Source organism: Apus apus, chromosome 2 (assembly GCF_020740795.1).
Source record: "Apus apus isolate bApuApu2 chromosome 2, bApuApu2.pri.cur, whole genome shotgun sequence".
Lineage (NCBI taxonomy): Eukaryota > Metazoa > Chordata > Aves > Apodiformes > Apodidae > Apus > Apus apus.
Window position 1 is genome coordinate 44,385,765 of NC_067283.1, and position 15,848 is coordinate 44,401,612.

General features: G+C 38.8%; 1 protein-coding gene across 5 annotated transcripts in view; it reads left to right on the plus strand.

Annotated features, from left to right (window-relative positions):
- The window catches only part of NEK11 (NIMA related kinase 11), a 126,210-nt gene that overhangs the window by 53,982 nt on the left and 56,380 nt on the right, over positions 1–15,848 (plus strand). For all 5 annotated transcript variants that reach the window (XM_051612092.1, XM_051612091.1, XM_051612095.1 and 2 more), the window contains 2 exons: positions 9,137–9,261; positions 14,709–14,769. In XM_051612092.1, the coding sequence (XP_051468052.1) occupies positions 9,137–9,261; positions 14,709–14,769 (186 nt within the window). The remainder of the gene's footprint in view (positions 1–9,136; positions 9,262–14,708; positions 14,770–15,848) is intronic.

Below are 15,848 nucleotides of genomic sequence, written 5' to 3' on the forward strand. Positions count from 1 at the left end.
CTTCCCTTCCCTTCCCCCTTCCCTTCCCTTCCCTCTTCCCTTCCTTCTTCCTTTCCCTTCCGTCTTCCCTCTTCTCTTCCCTCTTCCTTTCCCTTCCCTCTTCCCTCTTCCCTTCCCTCTTCCCTTTTTCCTTCCCTTTCCCTTCCCTTCCCTTTTCCCTTCCCTTTTCCTTTTCCTTTTTCCTTTTTTCTTCTTTCTGAGGGGTGTGTAGTTTGGTGTTGATTTTGTTTTTTTTTTAATTGATCGAAGTGTACTCTTCTTGCTTAAGGAGTTCTTCCCTAGAAATATTGCCTCTGGAGAGCTGATTTCTTGCTTTGGTTATAGCTCCCCATTATTTAAATGCTTCTGCTGTGAGGGCAACCACAGAATTAGAGATTCTTGGGAATCTCATGACATTTCAGAGTCTAGTGTTTACAGTAATTTAAAAACCTCTATGTAGGGTTTTCTATGCATTGTCCATGACCTTTGAGTTTTTACTCAAATGCTTCAGTTTATTTGAGGGCCATCAGGAATTTAACTCTACTGAGAACCTCGTCAGGAAGACTTTTCCAAAGCTCTGTACTGTTTGGTATGCCTAGCTACTTAAATTTTTTCATACCTTCACAAAAATGCACAGCTTCTTACAAGAAGTCCTGCTCTTAGAGTTTCCCAGAGGGAAGTGTGCAGAATGAAGTCTTTGCACAGCAGTTATTTAAAAACCCCAAACACTTTTAAAGGATGAGGAAAGAGCAAATTATGTTATGCTACAGCTCCTACTTTTCTTCTGATCAATTTTTCATGCTGATTTACTTTTGCATTGACAAATAAAGCCTACCTCAAAATTCACCTTGGTCAGTGACTACAGTTAAAATTGTTCTGGCTGAGTCCTTTCAAAACATTCATGGGAAGTTCCTTCAGTCCTTCCAAAGCATTATGTCAAAACCACTTACAAAATACCATGTAAATTTAGGAAGCAATTAGAAGCAAATGCACCAAGATTGTATATGTACAAAAATACTATATACTAGATTCTATAGCAGATATTTTCAGATAATTTCATGTTCTGATACTAGTTTTTCTTTCAGGTTATCCTATTTACAGAACAGTAAAACTCTATACTGCACTTTACACTCAAGGTTAATCTGATGTAAATAGAGACTCACCAGGCATTTACTTGCAAATAAAGCATCTGTGAACAGGGTGGTGTTGAAAAACATTCAGTAAGGAATCCCAGTCCAACCCCCCCAGTCACAGCTTTCTGGTTTACTTACCAAACTGAACAGTGTTTCTGGACCAAATTCTAGGGTGACGTAAGGAAGCTGGAGCAGTTCCAAATGAGGAAGAATTTTCTTAGGAAGTAGGTGTAAATACTGAATAACTTTGCAGTTTCTACCAGTTTAATTTTCAGTGCATGTGACTGTCAGACCACTAGCTGGAGGAAATGAGAAGGTGACAGCAATGAAAGAGCTTGGTTCATATTCTCCTGCTGTTTTATCTGCTCCATGGAACAAAGTGTGCCCTTGTGATCTAGTAAATACATTGACTTTCACTAGTTAATTTCATTTGGGTGTTTAAGGTCTCTATAAGTTTTTTCCTAGATTTGCTTGGTTGCAATAATTTACTTGTTTTAGTTCTTGTCCAACACATAACTTACATTACTGCTTATATCCAAATTAAATGTATTTTGCATCTCTGCTGCATCCAGACTCATCCACACAGCTGCTTACACCAAGTATGAATGTGAACTGATCCCATTTGTTTTCTGCTTTTTCAGTAAGTTCTGGTTGTGAAAACATCCCCAATTTATGTATCAAAAATGGTATTCTTGAACTGAATTGGAGGGAGAAAGAAGTGACTGACTTAAGGGGCAGCTTTTAGTACTAATACCTGGACTCTTTCTTTCCCAACACTGTCATCAGACTGAAAGGGAAAGCATCAGGCCATCTCTGCCAGATTCAGCAAGAAAACTGAGTTTTTATTTGAAAGTATACTTTGACTGATCAAAAAAGATAAAAATAGCTCAAGGACTAAGGTAGTTTGAAATTAATGTAATAAAGTAGCTTCATGGTCATTTTTTCTTTAATTTACAGCTCTTGCTCTGTTCCTCCTGGAAACAGTACAAATAATAGGGCAACATTTACAATAGGGCATCTCTGAGCTTAAAGGAAATGGCTTCCAAGAGTCACTAAGTGCTCCTTGTTATTGACTAGATTGCTGTATTATTCTTTCTCTTCATTCACCCATCAATGCTAAAAGGTTTTCTGAACATTCAGAACATTTTTAGATTTGCTGAACTTTAAACTATGCTTGAAAGGCAGCATGGCTATGTCTTCATTGTCACTGCCAACCAGAGCTCCTATTTCTGTATACATTATAATTAGAAAATCAGAAGGAAAAAACCAACACACACACACACACAGAAAATTAGGGAATAAATGTGATGAAAGTGTTCCTTCTTGCTGTTCATTTTTGTTAAAAACTCCTTTCTTCCTCTCATGCTTTGTCTCTGTACATACTGGTAAAATACTGGGGAAGAGGTTTGGGGAAAAGAACATATTTCTTGGAAATTTCATTTGGTCAAAAAAGGTAATTTTTCCTTGGAAAAAACATTTTGAAACTAGCTACTTCTCTTCTAACATCAAGTGGTGAAAGATCCCTATAAGGCTACTCTGATTCACGTCCTTTTTATCTCTATTTTTCCTTGACATTTCACAATAGGTAAATCATCACTCAGTGGAGCTCACAAATGAGTTGAAGCTTTTTTCCTTTTTAAAATGCCAAAAGGAGAATTAGAAAATACTAATGTTTAACTTTGGTTATATTTCTGGCTCTCCTTTAGAACATCCCATTTTACTTTGCATCTGTGCTGTACATGGCCATGTCAGAAGGTAATTCTTTTAATGATTTCATAGTCCTTTTGTGCTTAGCCAAAAGGATTGTATGAGACTTTCATGAGGACAAAGGTCCTGTTATATCCCTTAGTTCATTTCTTAAATAAGGCATTTTTCCAAGAGTCTTTTTCAGCCTATTTTAGAAGAGATGGACAAAAGCTTCCACTGACTCTGAACAATGAAGCTCCAGTGCTTAATAATGTGTATCTTGTCTATAGTTGACCACAGGATGGCAATTCCCTATGATGGATACTTATAAAGTTTGTTTTTTGTCTTGCATTGGAAAAAACCCAAACAAACCTAAACCAGTCTAAGTGAGTTTAAGTTATAATAATGGAGTTTCCCTGTTTTTCCTAATCATCTGAGTGTTGACCTGAACTGCAGAGGAGTGCAGAGCCCTTGCTCTCCTTTGCAGTATAATTTCTCATTCAAGATTATGTTGGTGAGGGAAATGTATCTCTCTGTTTCAAACTCTAGTCCAGTGACAATGCTTCAGCTCTTTCTTTTTTCTCCCTTGAGGGGAGAAATGCCTTTCTGCGTTCTCTCTTTGTGATATCTGATGCACTGTTCTGAAAAGTGCTGGCCAGCCCTGGTCACCATCTCCTTTTGCTGGTGATTTGTGAGAATGTGCACACATTGCAGGGGCACAGAGAAACAGGCAAGTTCCTGTTTAGCTTCTGAGTGTGTATGTTAAATATGGGCACAGACAAAAATAGATCTTGCATTATTTCTAAAGAGTTTGTTTGTGCAGCATCATGTAATCATGGAATAATAAAATAATTTAGGTCAGAAGGGACCTTCGACAGTTTATAGGTCAATCCCCTGCCCCAAGCAGGTCTGAATCAGAGCAGGTTGCTCATGGTTGTGTCTGGTCATCTTGAACAACTCCAAGGATTGAGCTTTCTCAGCTTCTCTAAGCAGTGTTCTAGTATTTGATCACTCGCATTGGAAAAGGTTTTTTGTCCTGATGTTCCAGCTGGTGTTTGTTGCCTCTTGTCGTATTACTGTGCACCTCTGAGAAGAGTTGGGTTGTGCCTTCCTTTTAGTGTCTGAGTAGGTATTCATAGACAGCAACAAGCTTTCCCCTTTACCTTCTCTTATGGGGCTGAAGGTACTCCGCTCTCTCAGCCCCTCCTTGCATGCCAGGTGCTCCAGCCCCCTGCCCAGCTTGGGGTCCGCTGCCACATTTGCTCCAATAGGTAACATCAGCTTGGATGGGATCAAGCTGGAGTTTGCTGATGCATTTCCACAGAAAGGAAAAGATCAGGGGTGAAGTACTTCTGTGTTATTGGTGAGGTCCTGCTGGGGGGCTGTCTGGCAGCCCAGTGCTGTGCAGAAGCAGAAGGAGGAGGAATGCTCTTCTCTGCTCTTGCCTCAGTGTCCAGCATGGCTCACGTACAAAGTCTTGCAAGGGGGGCAGTGAAAATGCCTGTGTTCTGGCTCCCCCTCCTAGTTTTTTGAGCTGCAGCAGAGATGCAGTAGCCTGTAACAGCCATGGTGCAGCAGCACTTTTCAATGCGTTGGTTCATGTCACCGTAGCACTAAGAGGGCCTTATATCTCATGACAGTACATGCTTGTCAGAACAGTCAAATGCTTTCCTCCTCACTTTGCTGTCTGTAGGACTGCACAGACCGAGGAATGCTGCTATGTGGAACAGTAACAACTCCTTTCTTTAAGATGGGAAAGTGACACCTGGGAAAATCTGCCTTTTTTTTTCCAGAGATGTGTTGAAGCCTTGGGAATAAAAGCAATACAATAATCCTCAAGAGCTTAGTGTGACTTCGTTACTGCAAATGCAAGTGGTGAAGCTGAACATATGTTATACTGTTCTGTTTTCTTTTTTCTTCTCTCTTTTCTAAATAAAAGGGTTCTTACTGTCTTCTGAGAATGCTGCGTCAATGAACCAATTATAAGTCTGACTTCAAGGCAAGAGAAAATTAAAGTTATTTATCAAAGTATTTTCATCTCTTTGGAGAAAATAGTTGTTGTTGCCAAGTTACCATGCTACCTGAAACAAGCTCTTGGTGGATTTAAGCAAAATATTACAAGTATTGCATTCCTTTGTTTTCTGCATAGCTCGTCTTCTTGGGAAATAACTGTGCTTTTATGATATTTTTAGATAATGGGTTTTTACCCTTCCTTCCACTATTAGCATCATATTACTATATAGAAAGAAATCGAAAGAAGAATGTTATTACTCAGAGCACATATTCTTTTGAATATCTAATAGCAAATATCAAGTGTATTTATGCTATTCCTAAGCAGCCTAGCAAGATGGAAGCAATAGCTGAGTTTGTTCTGGCTTAAGGGCTTTGTAGACAAGGAAAGGTACCATAACTGGCCTTAGTTCAATATGCACAGCTAGATGAAACACAGTGTATTTACAGAGATCAGCTGAGAGATGGTGGGCTGTGAGGTGGCAGAAGCAGCTGTAGAGACCTTCCTTTGTGCTCCATGTGGACCATGTAAGGATGCTGTATCAGAGGGAGGGCAGGCATCTGAGGGCCAAGCGTTGTACAGCGGTGCGGCAGCCATCAGTGCTGCACATTTTACCAGCTGGCACAGGATTAGGAAACTTTCTTTTGGATGTTACCATTACCTTTCTTTTTTAAGGGTCTGCAAGGAAAGCAGAGTCCCTGCCTACCATGTGTGTGCTGCGCAGGGTGGCTTTGTCACAGGCAGGGAATGGGGTTATTTGGACTTTGTGCTCGGGCAGGCCAGGAGTGTTGTGTGAGCAACGGGGTCCGATGGGCTACAGATGGTGTCAGGCCTTCTTAAATGTGGTGCTGTTCTGCAAGTCCAGCTCCCAAAATGAAGAGGCAGGGTACCCTGGGATCTGCAGCAGCAGTTTTATTTCCTCTTTCCACCTCAACAGCATCACTTCTTTCCCAGAGTACCTTCCAGGCACAAATAGGCTTAATTTCTATTTTATATCAGAACAAAGGACACAGTCAAGGTCCTGGCTTCAGAGTCCATGCTAGGCTCTGCAAAGGTACGTAAACAAAACAGACCTAGGCCAAAGATAAATATTTTTATTAAAACTGCTCCCCTGAAAGCATAAATCAAGGAGTTTTCTTCTGTGCTACATTGCTGAGGTGTGCAGCTGCACCAATAATGTTCAGGGGTGGTGGCAGTAACCAGCCTTTTGCTACCTGGTTAGTAGAAATTGGGGGTGTGCATGAAATGTCCAGGATGGTGGGAAAACTCAGGTAGCAAATATTTTGGAGGATGGACTGCAGGCATGGAAATGAAAGCATATAGAGCCCAACCTTCCCTGACAGTGCCTGCCCTGAGCTGAAAATACCAGCTCACTTAAGTTATCTGCACTTAAAACTTGCCTAGGTCAGTGTGGGTACAGGGGTACAGCTCACTGTGTTGATTTCTGGTATCTGCTGGGCTAGAGCCAGCTTGAAATTTGGCTGATCCTGGATCTCAACTAAATAAGCTGTTCTGTACTCAGATTAGTTCTGCAGAGAACCAAAGATGTGTCTTTGCATCTGTAGCATGTGGAGGGCTGGGAGCTGGCTCTACTTCGTAGGACTCAAGGAACTGTTATATGGAACCAGATAGTCTAAATGAATATGTTAATGTTTTGAAGGAGCCTTCTTAAAGTTGTCTGTCATAAAAACAAGGAGTTTTAAGGACTTGTATTAGCTAAATCCCAAGTTCCCATCCACTTCACATGCCATCTTCTTGCAGAAATGTCACTTGGCATAGTTTCTGAATTCGGGCCAGTAAATTTGTGAACCTGGAATATCTCTAGAGTCTGAAGAAGCATTTAAAAGTGTATTATTGCACTCGGATTAACTGGCCGTACATGAACAGCTGTCAGAACAATTTCACAAATGGTGAAGCGAGCGATTCTGACAAGGATGCAAAAGCTGGTGTGAAAGCAGGATACAGCCAGTGCCAGCTTCTTGTACACATAGTTTGCAGGCACCAGCAGTTTTGGATGGTCATGGACTACGCACAAAGTACAGGGCTTTACTGTAGCCAGAGCAGATATTTTGAAGTTCCAGTTATGAGGAAGATTACTGATTTTGATATCTTGTTTGGCTGGGAAGATATCATTTTTTAATACAACAGTAAACAAATGCCAAATGTGGGAGGAGAAGATGACTCAGAAAGCACTAGTGCAGTCTAATGTTGCAATCATAATGTAACAAACAGGCTGTTTTATATGTATTTGAATGCATATGTACACATAGATAGAATGCAGATAAACCCAATAAAATTATACTAATAACAGGAATAACAGCCTCTCTGCAAGAAAGAAAAAATAATGTTCACTCCATCTGGAAAAGGAAGGAGATCTATCTTCATTTTGTAGTGTTCTTCCCATGTAAAAAAGAATGCTATTTAAGATATCTTCTGTTTTGATTTTTTTTTTTTTAATATAAATGGTTTTGGGCTGGGAGGGATTCCTCTCTTGGAAGCCTACTGATTTTTAATTTTTACTTTTTAATTATTATTTCTTTTTTCCCCTGCACGCTAGGAAAGGTGAAAAATAGAAACAGGAAGGATTAGGAATTGTGGCAGTTGAGCATGGTGGGGTTATGAAGCTTCCTTAAATGTCTTAAACCAGATAAATCTGAGTGAAAATTTGTCAGTGTTTTGGAAGTAAATAAAGTTTATAAAGAAGGAAATATTTTTAAAAATATTTTGGAGACAGTAGATAGTAGAGATCGTATCTCAACAGAATAGCTTCATCTACCTAGTGCTGGAGATAAATACCTTTTCACTTTTTTCTCGAGTTCTCCTTTTTATGCCTTAAAGATTAGAATTATTCCTCCTCACCAACTCTGTTGTCTTTTAGTGGATTTTAATTGTATCACCCTTTAAAAATCCTTTTGATTTTTTAATCCATGTGAAACAAGTAAAAAAACCCACCAAACTATTAAGCATTTTTATGCCACATGGTTTGAATTTAATTTCTTTCAATACAGTAATATTTAAGATAAGTTGGTTTATATTTCTTTAAAGTGACAGGTTTAATTGGGGAGAGTGGTAGAAATCATAATTAGCTAAAGTTAGGACTGTGGTGATTTACAACAGCTGAATATTAGGCATTTTTTATCTTCAACTAACATTCCTTGAAATAATACCAGGCAAAGATGGATACAAAATTTTTTCTTTTTGAAATCTGTTAGCACGAAAATGTTGTTCCTGGGCATGGATGTAACTTATCTTGGTAAGTCAGAAAGGGACTGCCTAAAATCAAAGCATGGGGGTTAAGTCTCCTGGTGTATTTCTCTCAGCGAATGCTCAGGGCTACTGATGGGATGGCTGATGAGCCAGGCTCCCTTCTGATCCTGTCCCTTGCCACTGAGCCGTGTCTCCTGGGGACATCTTTTTGTCTTGCAGCTTTCTGTCTAGAAAAATGGGATTTCTGCTTTTTATTAAAATAGTCACCACAGTCCAGCCTCTGCTTAAAATTCAATACGTGCTTAAGTGCTTCTGTGGAGGAAGGACAGCTCAATGAAGCAGGAGTGAAGCACCCTCAAGCCATTTCATTAACTCCTTACTTAGGGACTCCAAGATGCTGAAGTATTTCACCCAGAGGACAGTTGCTGGGGTGTCTTTCATGCTGTGATGAATATGTTGAGTGTTAATAACAATTGTTGTATTTCATAGGCTCATTTGCTACATTAATATTGCACTCACTGCTATTACTAAAACCTCCTGGTAGTAGTAAATTCAGAGAGTATGACACTAAAATATGCGTAGCTTGACTTTACACTAGTTTCTTTTATTTTGTTAAGCTTTTGCTTCTGGAAAGATTGGAAAAAGATATAGATTTTATTTCTTATATCTTTTCAACATGTGCCAGGTACATATTATTTTCCAATTTGGCTGAGAAGTTGTATTCACCACAGGTTATGTGTGTTAGAGAAAACCAAACTGGGGCATAATTTCAGCTCAAAAAACCTGGATCCAATTCAGTGCAGACCCTGCTTTGACTAGATGATCCCATGAGGTCCCTTCCAGCCTGGGGGATTCTATGGTTTAGTGATTTCAGCCCAGAGTCAGTATAGCTCTTTTAAGGTCATTAATTTATGTGTGATGAGAATCTGACCTTTTGCCAGAGACATCTTTAACACAGTTTATCATGTCATCAAAGATTAATATTTCAGTCTGTGAACCTATCCCTTGATCTCATTACAGAATGCTTTGTTAGTGACTTGAGTGCTATAAAATCTGTTTTATCTTTTTAAGATCAGACATTTTTTCTGTCTAAATGCTATAAACTCATAATTGCCTTTAGAGATCCCTGAAGACCCAGAAATTGCAGAAGAATATTACAATGATGAGTTTGAATCCTATTCAGAAGGCAGTGAAGAGGAGGAGGATGCAAAAGCATTGCAGACTATCTCTAAGACAAATCACCAGGTATATGTGACCTTTGGAAAACAATATACACTTGGTGCTCATTTTCCATGGGAATATTAAGCTCCTTCCAAGATTTTGTCCTACTGACATTACTGAAATTTGTTTTTTTGGGAATGTGTGTGTATATCAATACCATGAATTAAATATATGTGTTTGCATATTTAATTCTTCTGAGAGATTGACGAGAAGGATTCTTGCATTGCTTCAAGACTAAGTGTAACACTCCCATGAATGCCTGATGGTGAATGGTTGTCAGTAAACTTTCTTGTGACTGTAAAACACTCAGAGTGGGGTTGTTTCACATGTTAGCTATGGGTAAATTAAGTTAAAGCTGAAAATATACTTCTAGCAAATGATCTAATTCCCGGGCAGAGATAGGAACCTCTAGTTGCCACTTTTTCCTCCCTATACTAGACATATTTTCTAGGACAGTTTGATGAACTATGAGCCTAAACAACTACAGGACTTGACCAGCAAATCTGTAGACTTTCCCAAGAATGTCAGAAAGTGTCAGTCAAGAGAAAACTTATTACTGACAGGCTTAAAGTAGCTTTATCAGGTGAGGCTGCCACAAGAAAGTCTTAGGGAATGCAGTGTGAAGAATGTTGAAGATTATTGGAAAAAGCACCTGATCTGATCAGAATGAATTGAGATTAATCTTGCCACCAGTGCTCAAGTCTCAGTGAAATCAATGAACTTACATACCCAAGTCAGTTTTAAAAAGGGATCTTCCTAAGGTATTCAGGAGCAATTATTTTATTCCCTGGGCCACCAGCTTCAAGCATTGTGTGCAGTGCCTCTGAATTGCATTATCATGTATATTCTGGTTTCATGTGCAAATTTTGCAGAACTGAGTGTGATGTCTTCTGCATTTCAGGGAACCAACCAAGTACACTAATACTCTTCACTAAATTGTAGATAACTTGTACTGATTTTTGAAAAAAAAAATTGAGATAACAACTTCTTTATGGAATAGTTTTTAAGGCAAAAATGTTTGTGTGAGAAATCAGAAGTTTTCTTCTACCACAGTAGCAGGGAGTCCTGACAGTCTCTCACCAGTTAAATTTGAAGTTTACTTAGAAAGGGCTTCATTCAGTCTGGAAATGTCCTCTTACCTTTCAAACTGAACACACTGGATGCTTTAAAATTCAGGATCAGGTTATACAGTAGTGGTATAAAGAAAATATGAGTCAACTGTTAATCAGTGGAATATCTAAGACAATGTTTTGGGTTTTTTTCACTGTGATGGGTTTGTGTTTACCCACAATACATAGACATACAAACACTCTGTTCCCCAGAAAGTCTATAACAAGATACTCTTGAAAAAAAATTATTGCTCTAAGACTTTTTTTTTTTTTAATAATCCCATTTCAAATTTTTATTCAACTTTCATTGATGGTATAATTAAGTGTCAATCTATAGTGTTTTTGAACAGGCAGACTGCTGCTTAGAATTTATGAAGGGCAGAAGATAAAAATAGATTTCTCAATAATGCAGAATAAATTAGGTGTTGGCAGTCAGATCCGAGCAGCAACATCCCTCGTTTTGCAGTGACTCAGACTTAGGTGATGACAAGAACTGGCACCATGAGCTGGAAGAGCTGTCCCAGTGGTCCCTCTGTATCAAGCCCTGAAGGCCTGTGGCTTTGCTCTACCAGCAGCTTGTGTGCACACAGAGCACTAACCCTCTGCGGACTGGCCTGCATAAACTGACTGGGAACTACCCCCTGTCAGAATTTGCCTTTTGGGACTTCCTTTATCAAAGAAAATAATTGTCTGCCTTTGTTTTTTTCATGTGTTGACCTCAGCATCTTAGATTAAACAGAAATGTGTTTCTGGGTTTCTTTTTCTGGAGAAGTGAGCATAATATTCGATTTTCCTTTTCTGAGGTGAAAAATTTTGCAGTATGTCCAAGGTCAAAGCAGACTGAACTTAGCTGTGCAAATCTGGTGACCTGTGTCTGACTTAGCTGAGTGGAAAGTCTGTACAGTAAGGGAAAGTAAACAAGCATTTTTAGGGAATAATGTTTTCTTGGTGTAAACATCAAAGTAAGTGAGATGGAATATGCTGAGGGGTCTCTCTGGTGATTATAAAGGGATCTACAATTATTAGCATGCATGAGACATCTTCATTCTGAATGTCAACAGTTATGTGAGATTAATCCCACTCAAAGGTAGGTGAGATCATGCTCAGTATTAATAATAAGGGGTTTGCTTCTGCAGTTATTTACTTCAATACTCCTACTTGATTTCTACGATGGGATTCATTTCTTCAAAAATACCTTAATAAATTATGCTTTTGGAGGTGTGTGCTAATGAAGCAGTCATTCCTCTGCAACTCAGGATGAGAATTTTTAAAGATATTTACTTTTCTAATCTGTTTGAATCTCTCAATTTTCCAATGCCAAGATTGCTTTACTAGTTACCTCTGTACAGACAGTGCAGAAATGCTGCAGCTGGCAGTGCTGCCTGGTGACCCCATTACTTCAAACAATGATTAAAAATTTTCTGATATTCATGCAGTAGCAGGGGTTCAGAAAAGTAATCTAATTGAACAACCCATTCGGGTGTCTGATGCAGAAAGAGATCTGAGCTATTTATTCAAGCTGTATTAGGTTCCCACAAATGTCAAGACAGACTGAGAAGTGGTGGCCTTACGTGGGATGCAACACCTCTTCAGTTAAGAAGGTAAAGTTAGGTACTGGAATGGTATCATTTCAGAAGTTTAGGATGGGAGCTGAAGCAGCTATTTTTCCCTTGTTGATATCTTCCAATGCAGCCTGTGTGTTTTCATCTATATTGTCCTGTTGCAGATGTGGAGTTACCACCAATTTCAGACCTTAAGCACACCTGGACCTTTCATCTTGGTTGTATCATTGGAGTTTAGTGTCCTTTGTCCCTGTCTTTCGGACCTGAAATGCAGATTGCCAGATTTCAAGCAACAGCTTGCCAATTACTTTTCCAGACCTTTACTTCTTCCACGTGTTTTTTTGTTTTTTTTTTCCTAGGAACACTGGTTTCTAATTAGGGGGCAAACATAAAACAGAAAGAGAAAATGTTTCTAAACAAAAATTAAACCTATGAGGTTTTGTCTTGAAAAGTTAGTGCACGGTGAAACTTCCATTAGCTTTGATTTAGCTAAGAAGCTAATGGATGCTTTTTACTGCAGTTTATCAGCTTGTTCCTTGTGTTTTCTTTTAGTGACACTAATAGGCAATTTGCCCTCTTCATTGTAAGAAAGTCTGCTAATGTGGTACATTAGCTTCCTATTTTCAATTTCCAGGTTGCTTCTGAGACTGTCAAACCACATAATCAACTGGCATAAAGTATCATAGATCCAGTGGCTGTGGGTGGTTTATGTGCTGTTACCCAAAGAATGCCCCGCTGGATTCCTAAGCCGTGCTCTGGCACAGCCTGTTGTGGTTAGAAAGGGGTTGGTTTGCTCTGAATTTGAAATGTGCAGGCAGTCATCTGCTCTGGCTCTCACACCTAAGAGTGCCCCTCTGCTGCGTGTCTGCCAGAATCCCTTGCCAGCTCTGCCGGGCTTTGCTTTCTCTGCAGAAATGGAGAAACATTAAAGAGATATATGAAACAGAGAAATGTATTAAATAAAACAGCACAAATCCTCTTGGATTGCTAAATACAAGTGGAGGGATGGCATAGGTAGTCTCTACTACAGTGTAAGCTGATTAACCATTTATTCAACTATTCACTACTGTGTGAAAACCACATCCTCTTCCTCACTGAAATCTTGTTTCAAGATAGCCAAGTTAAGCCAGGTAGTGTCCTCGAAAACCAGTGGCAATGAACGTGGTGAAAGCATATCTTTTGCCTTACAGCAGAATGAGAAAACATTAGCTCTGTTTCGATATTTGGAGTAAATATGATGTTCTGTTGTGAGAAGTCAAAAGTTCAGGTATTACAATCTTTATCCCATTAAAAACGAAAAAAAGGTTTTATTAAAACAACAGTCTTAATATTGTATGTGGCTGTTTACCACGTTTTTGTCTGTCTATACATTTGCAGTTAACTGTTAGTAATAATGAAATAAAAATAATTAAAAATTTATATTAGGAGAAAATGAATATAAAAATGTTCAATAACTTTTTTATTAAGTCTTTAAGGTTAATGTAATTATATATATCTATATTTGGTCATCTGAGGTAACTCGGGCGCTTTGGATGGGCTGCAGAATTGGAAACCCTGATGCAGACTTTATCCAGCCAGAATCCCACTGGCTGCTTCAAAGGCCAAAGAGGCTCCTTCAAACCAGCTAGCTTTTGGGTTCTTTGTTGAAATGGCCAGCTAAGAAGCTGGTTCCCATCTTACAAACATCAGACAAAAGAGCAGAGCCTGTTTCAAATATATCATCCCAATCACTTGGGGTGATAAGAAGTTAGATCATGTTCAGCCGTAACAGTTCTCACTTGCACCAAAAGGTCATTAACCAGCAAACAGTCATTGCCAAAAATTATTGTTATCCTGTTAAGGCATACTGGCAGTTCCTCAGTTTGAGAAAATTAGAATGAGCATGTTGAGGAAGATCACAGAAGAGTATAAAGCAGATTATCCATTGTAGAAGCTCAAGTTGGCATGGTTTGGTTTTATTCCATTGCTTTAAATTTTCAACCATAGGCTGCTCAATATTTTTTAAAATAGAGATTTTTGGCAGATTTTCCAGCAAGGTCAAGATTCTGACTTTCAGTCTGAAATAGTCAAGAAATGCCATGTTGTCAAATCTGATATGGCAGCAGCTTAAGAAATGCAGAGTCCAAGTTTCTCTTGGACTTCAATAAAATTCTTATCTAATTCCTGGGGCACAGTCACTGCTTAATGGCCAGGTCTTTAAGTTTGATCTGTGTACACAAACATCACAGTAAAACTGTTGATCATCTGGCTGGTAACAGAATACTTGAAATAGAAAAATGCTAAAATATCTTCTCAATTTTTTTTCAATTAGTCATTCTTTCTAGATATGCAAGTAGATGCAATGAAATGAAACATAAGTATTACTTTTCAGTGGGAAGCTATCCTTCCTAAGAAGGATAAGAAATAAGAAATAGAAATTTTGACATAGTTAGAGTAGCACATACTTGCCTTTTTCAATGTAATATTATTTTAGATACTCCAAGATTACCTGAAGTTAAAAAGCTGGTGTGTTTTCAGAGATAGCACACCCCCCTCCACAGTAAACATACTTTTAGAACCCGTGCACAGTTATTTTTCACACTTGTGTTCTGCAAGGAATCTGATGTAAGTCATTGTTTGTACATAGCATTATGCCCAAGCCTGGTGTTTTAGGAGCAGAAAACAGAAAAAGTTCTGAGCAATGTTGACTCTGTCGTTTAGTGTTGACACTCATTGGTGTGGGATCACACCTCTGGTACGTAATGTTTATGTTCAAATTTGTGCTCACGCTAATGCTATTGCTTATCTCATTTATCCACAGGACAGTGATATTGAGGCAATGGTCAAGCATTTGGAGAGTGTGCTGAATAACAGCTCGTTGGGTAAGATGACATCTCTTCTTTAAATGTAATAGCAGAAGTTATTAGCAGTCTGTATTCGTCACAGTCCAATTTTTTTCCATTTTGCAACAAAAGAACTCAGAAAATGTGATTTTCTTGAAAGTGGCTTCCTTGATCTACTGCAGAAAAGTACCTATATGCCAAAAGAAAAGGCACGCACAGTTAAGTGGTTTTGTTGAAAATAATAGAGCCATGAAGCATGATGGTCAGAAGTGTGGAATGTTACAACAAAGCCTTTTAAAAACCTGGCTTCTGATGTGTTTTCTCCAGAGGAAAATATTTAAGAATACGTAGGTTGTTTTATAGTTTCCAATACTGATAACAATAAGAGAAAATTAATTTAAAGCTTAAAAAAGATAATTAATGATGGTCCAGGTTTAGATAATGTTTATTTTATTTTACAGTATCTCATTACAGGCACAGAAAAATCACAGAGAATTTCAGTTTGCGATTTAATCCTAAAATATCCTGCAAATTCTGTCTATAAATTTAGAGTTTGAAAGCTGATTTCTCACATTCTATTTAAAAGCTAAAAAAAACCCCTTTATATGAAAGAAGGCTCTTTAATGAGGTTGACATAGTTACTGTCCTTGAAGACCACTGGGTTGAACTATGCCAGCAGCAGCCTTCATGTGGGTTGCATGAAAGCCCAGATGAGTTCCCAGAGGCTTCCATGAGGCCTGCAGTCTTGTTTATCTGCCTCCTTTACACTCATTCATTTGGGGTAAACCTGACTCAGTATTATCTTGTGGCTCTGACGTGAGACTGTAGGGGAAGCCTGGGAAATCCTTCTTGTAGAGGTTCCTCCAGTGCTGAGCTCTCTCTCACCCCTACCCATGAGCATGGACTGATGGGAATAGAAAGCCAGACAGGAAAAAGGATGAAAGGGAGTAATCAAAGCTGTGACTGTCTTAGTCTTGTGGCTGCTGAATCATGTCTAGTCACCTGGGTCCCACATCAGGGAATTCCTTAGTACTGAAGAAAGGCACATTCATGTCCAGTTTGTCTTCCACTAGTGGAGATCCCATGGTCTTCAAATTCTGCACTCGTGTATGCATTTG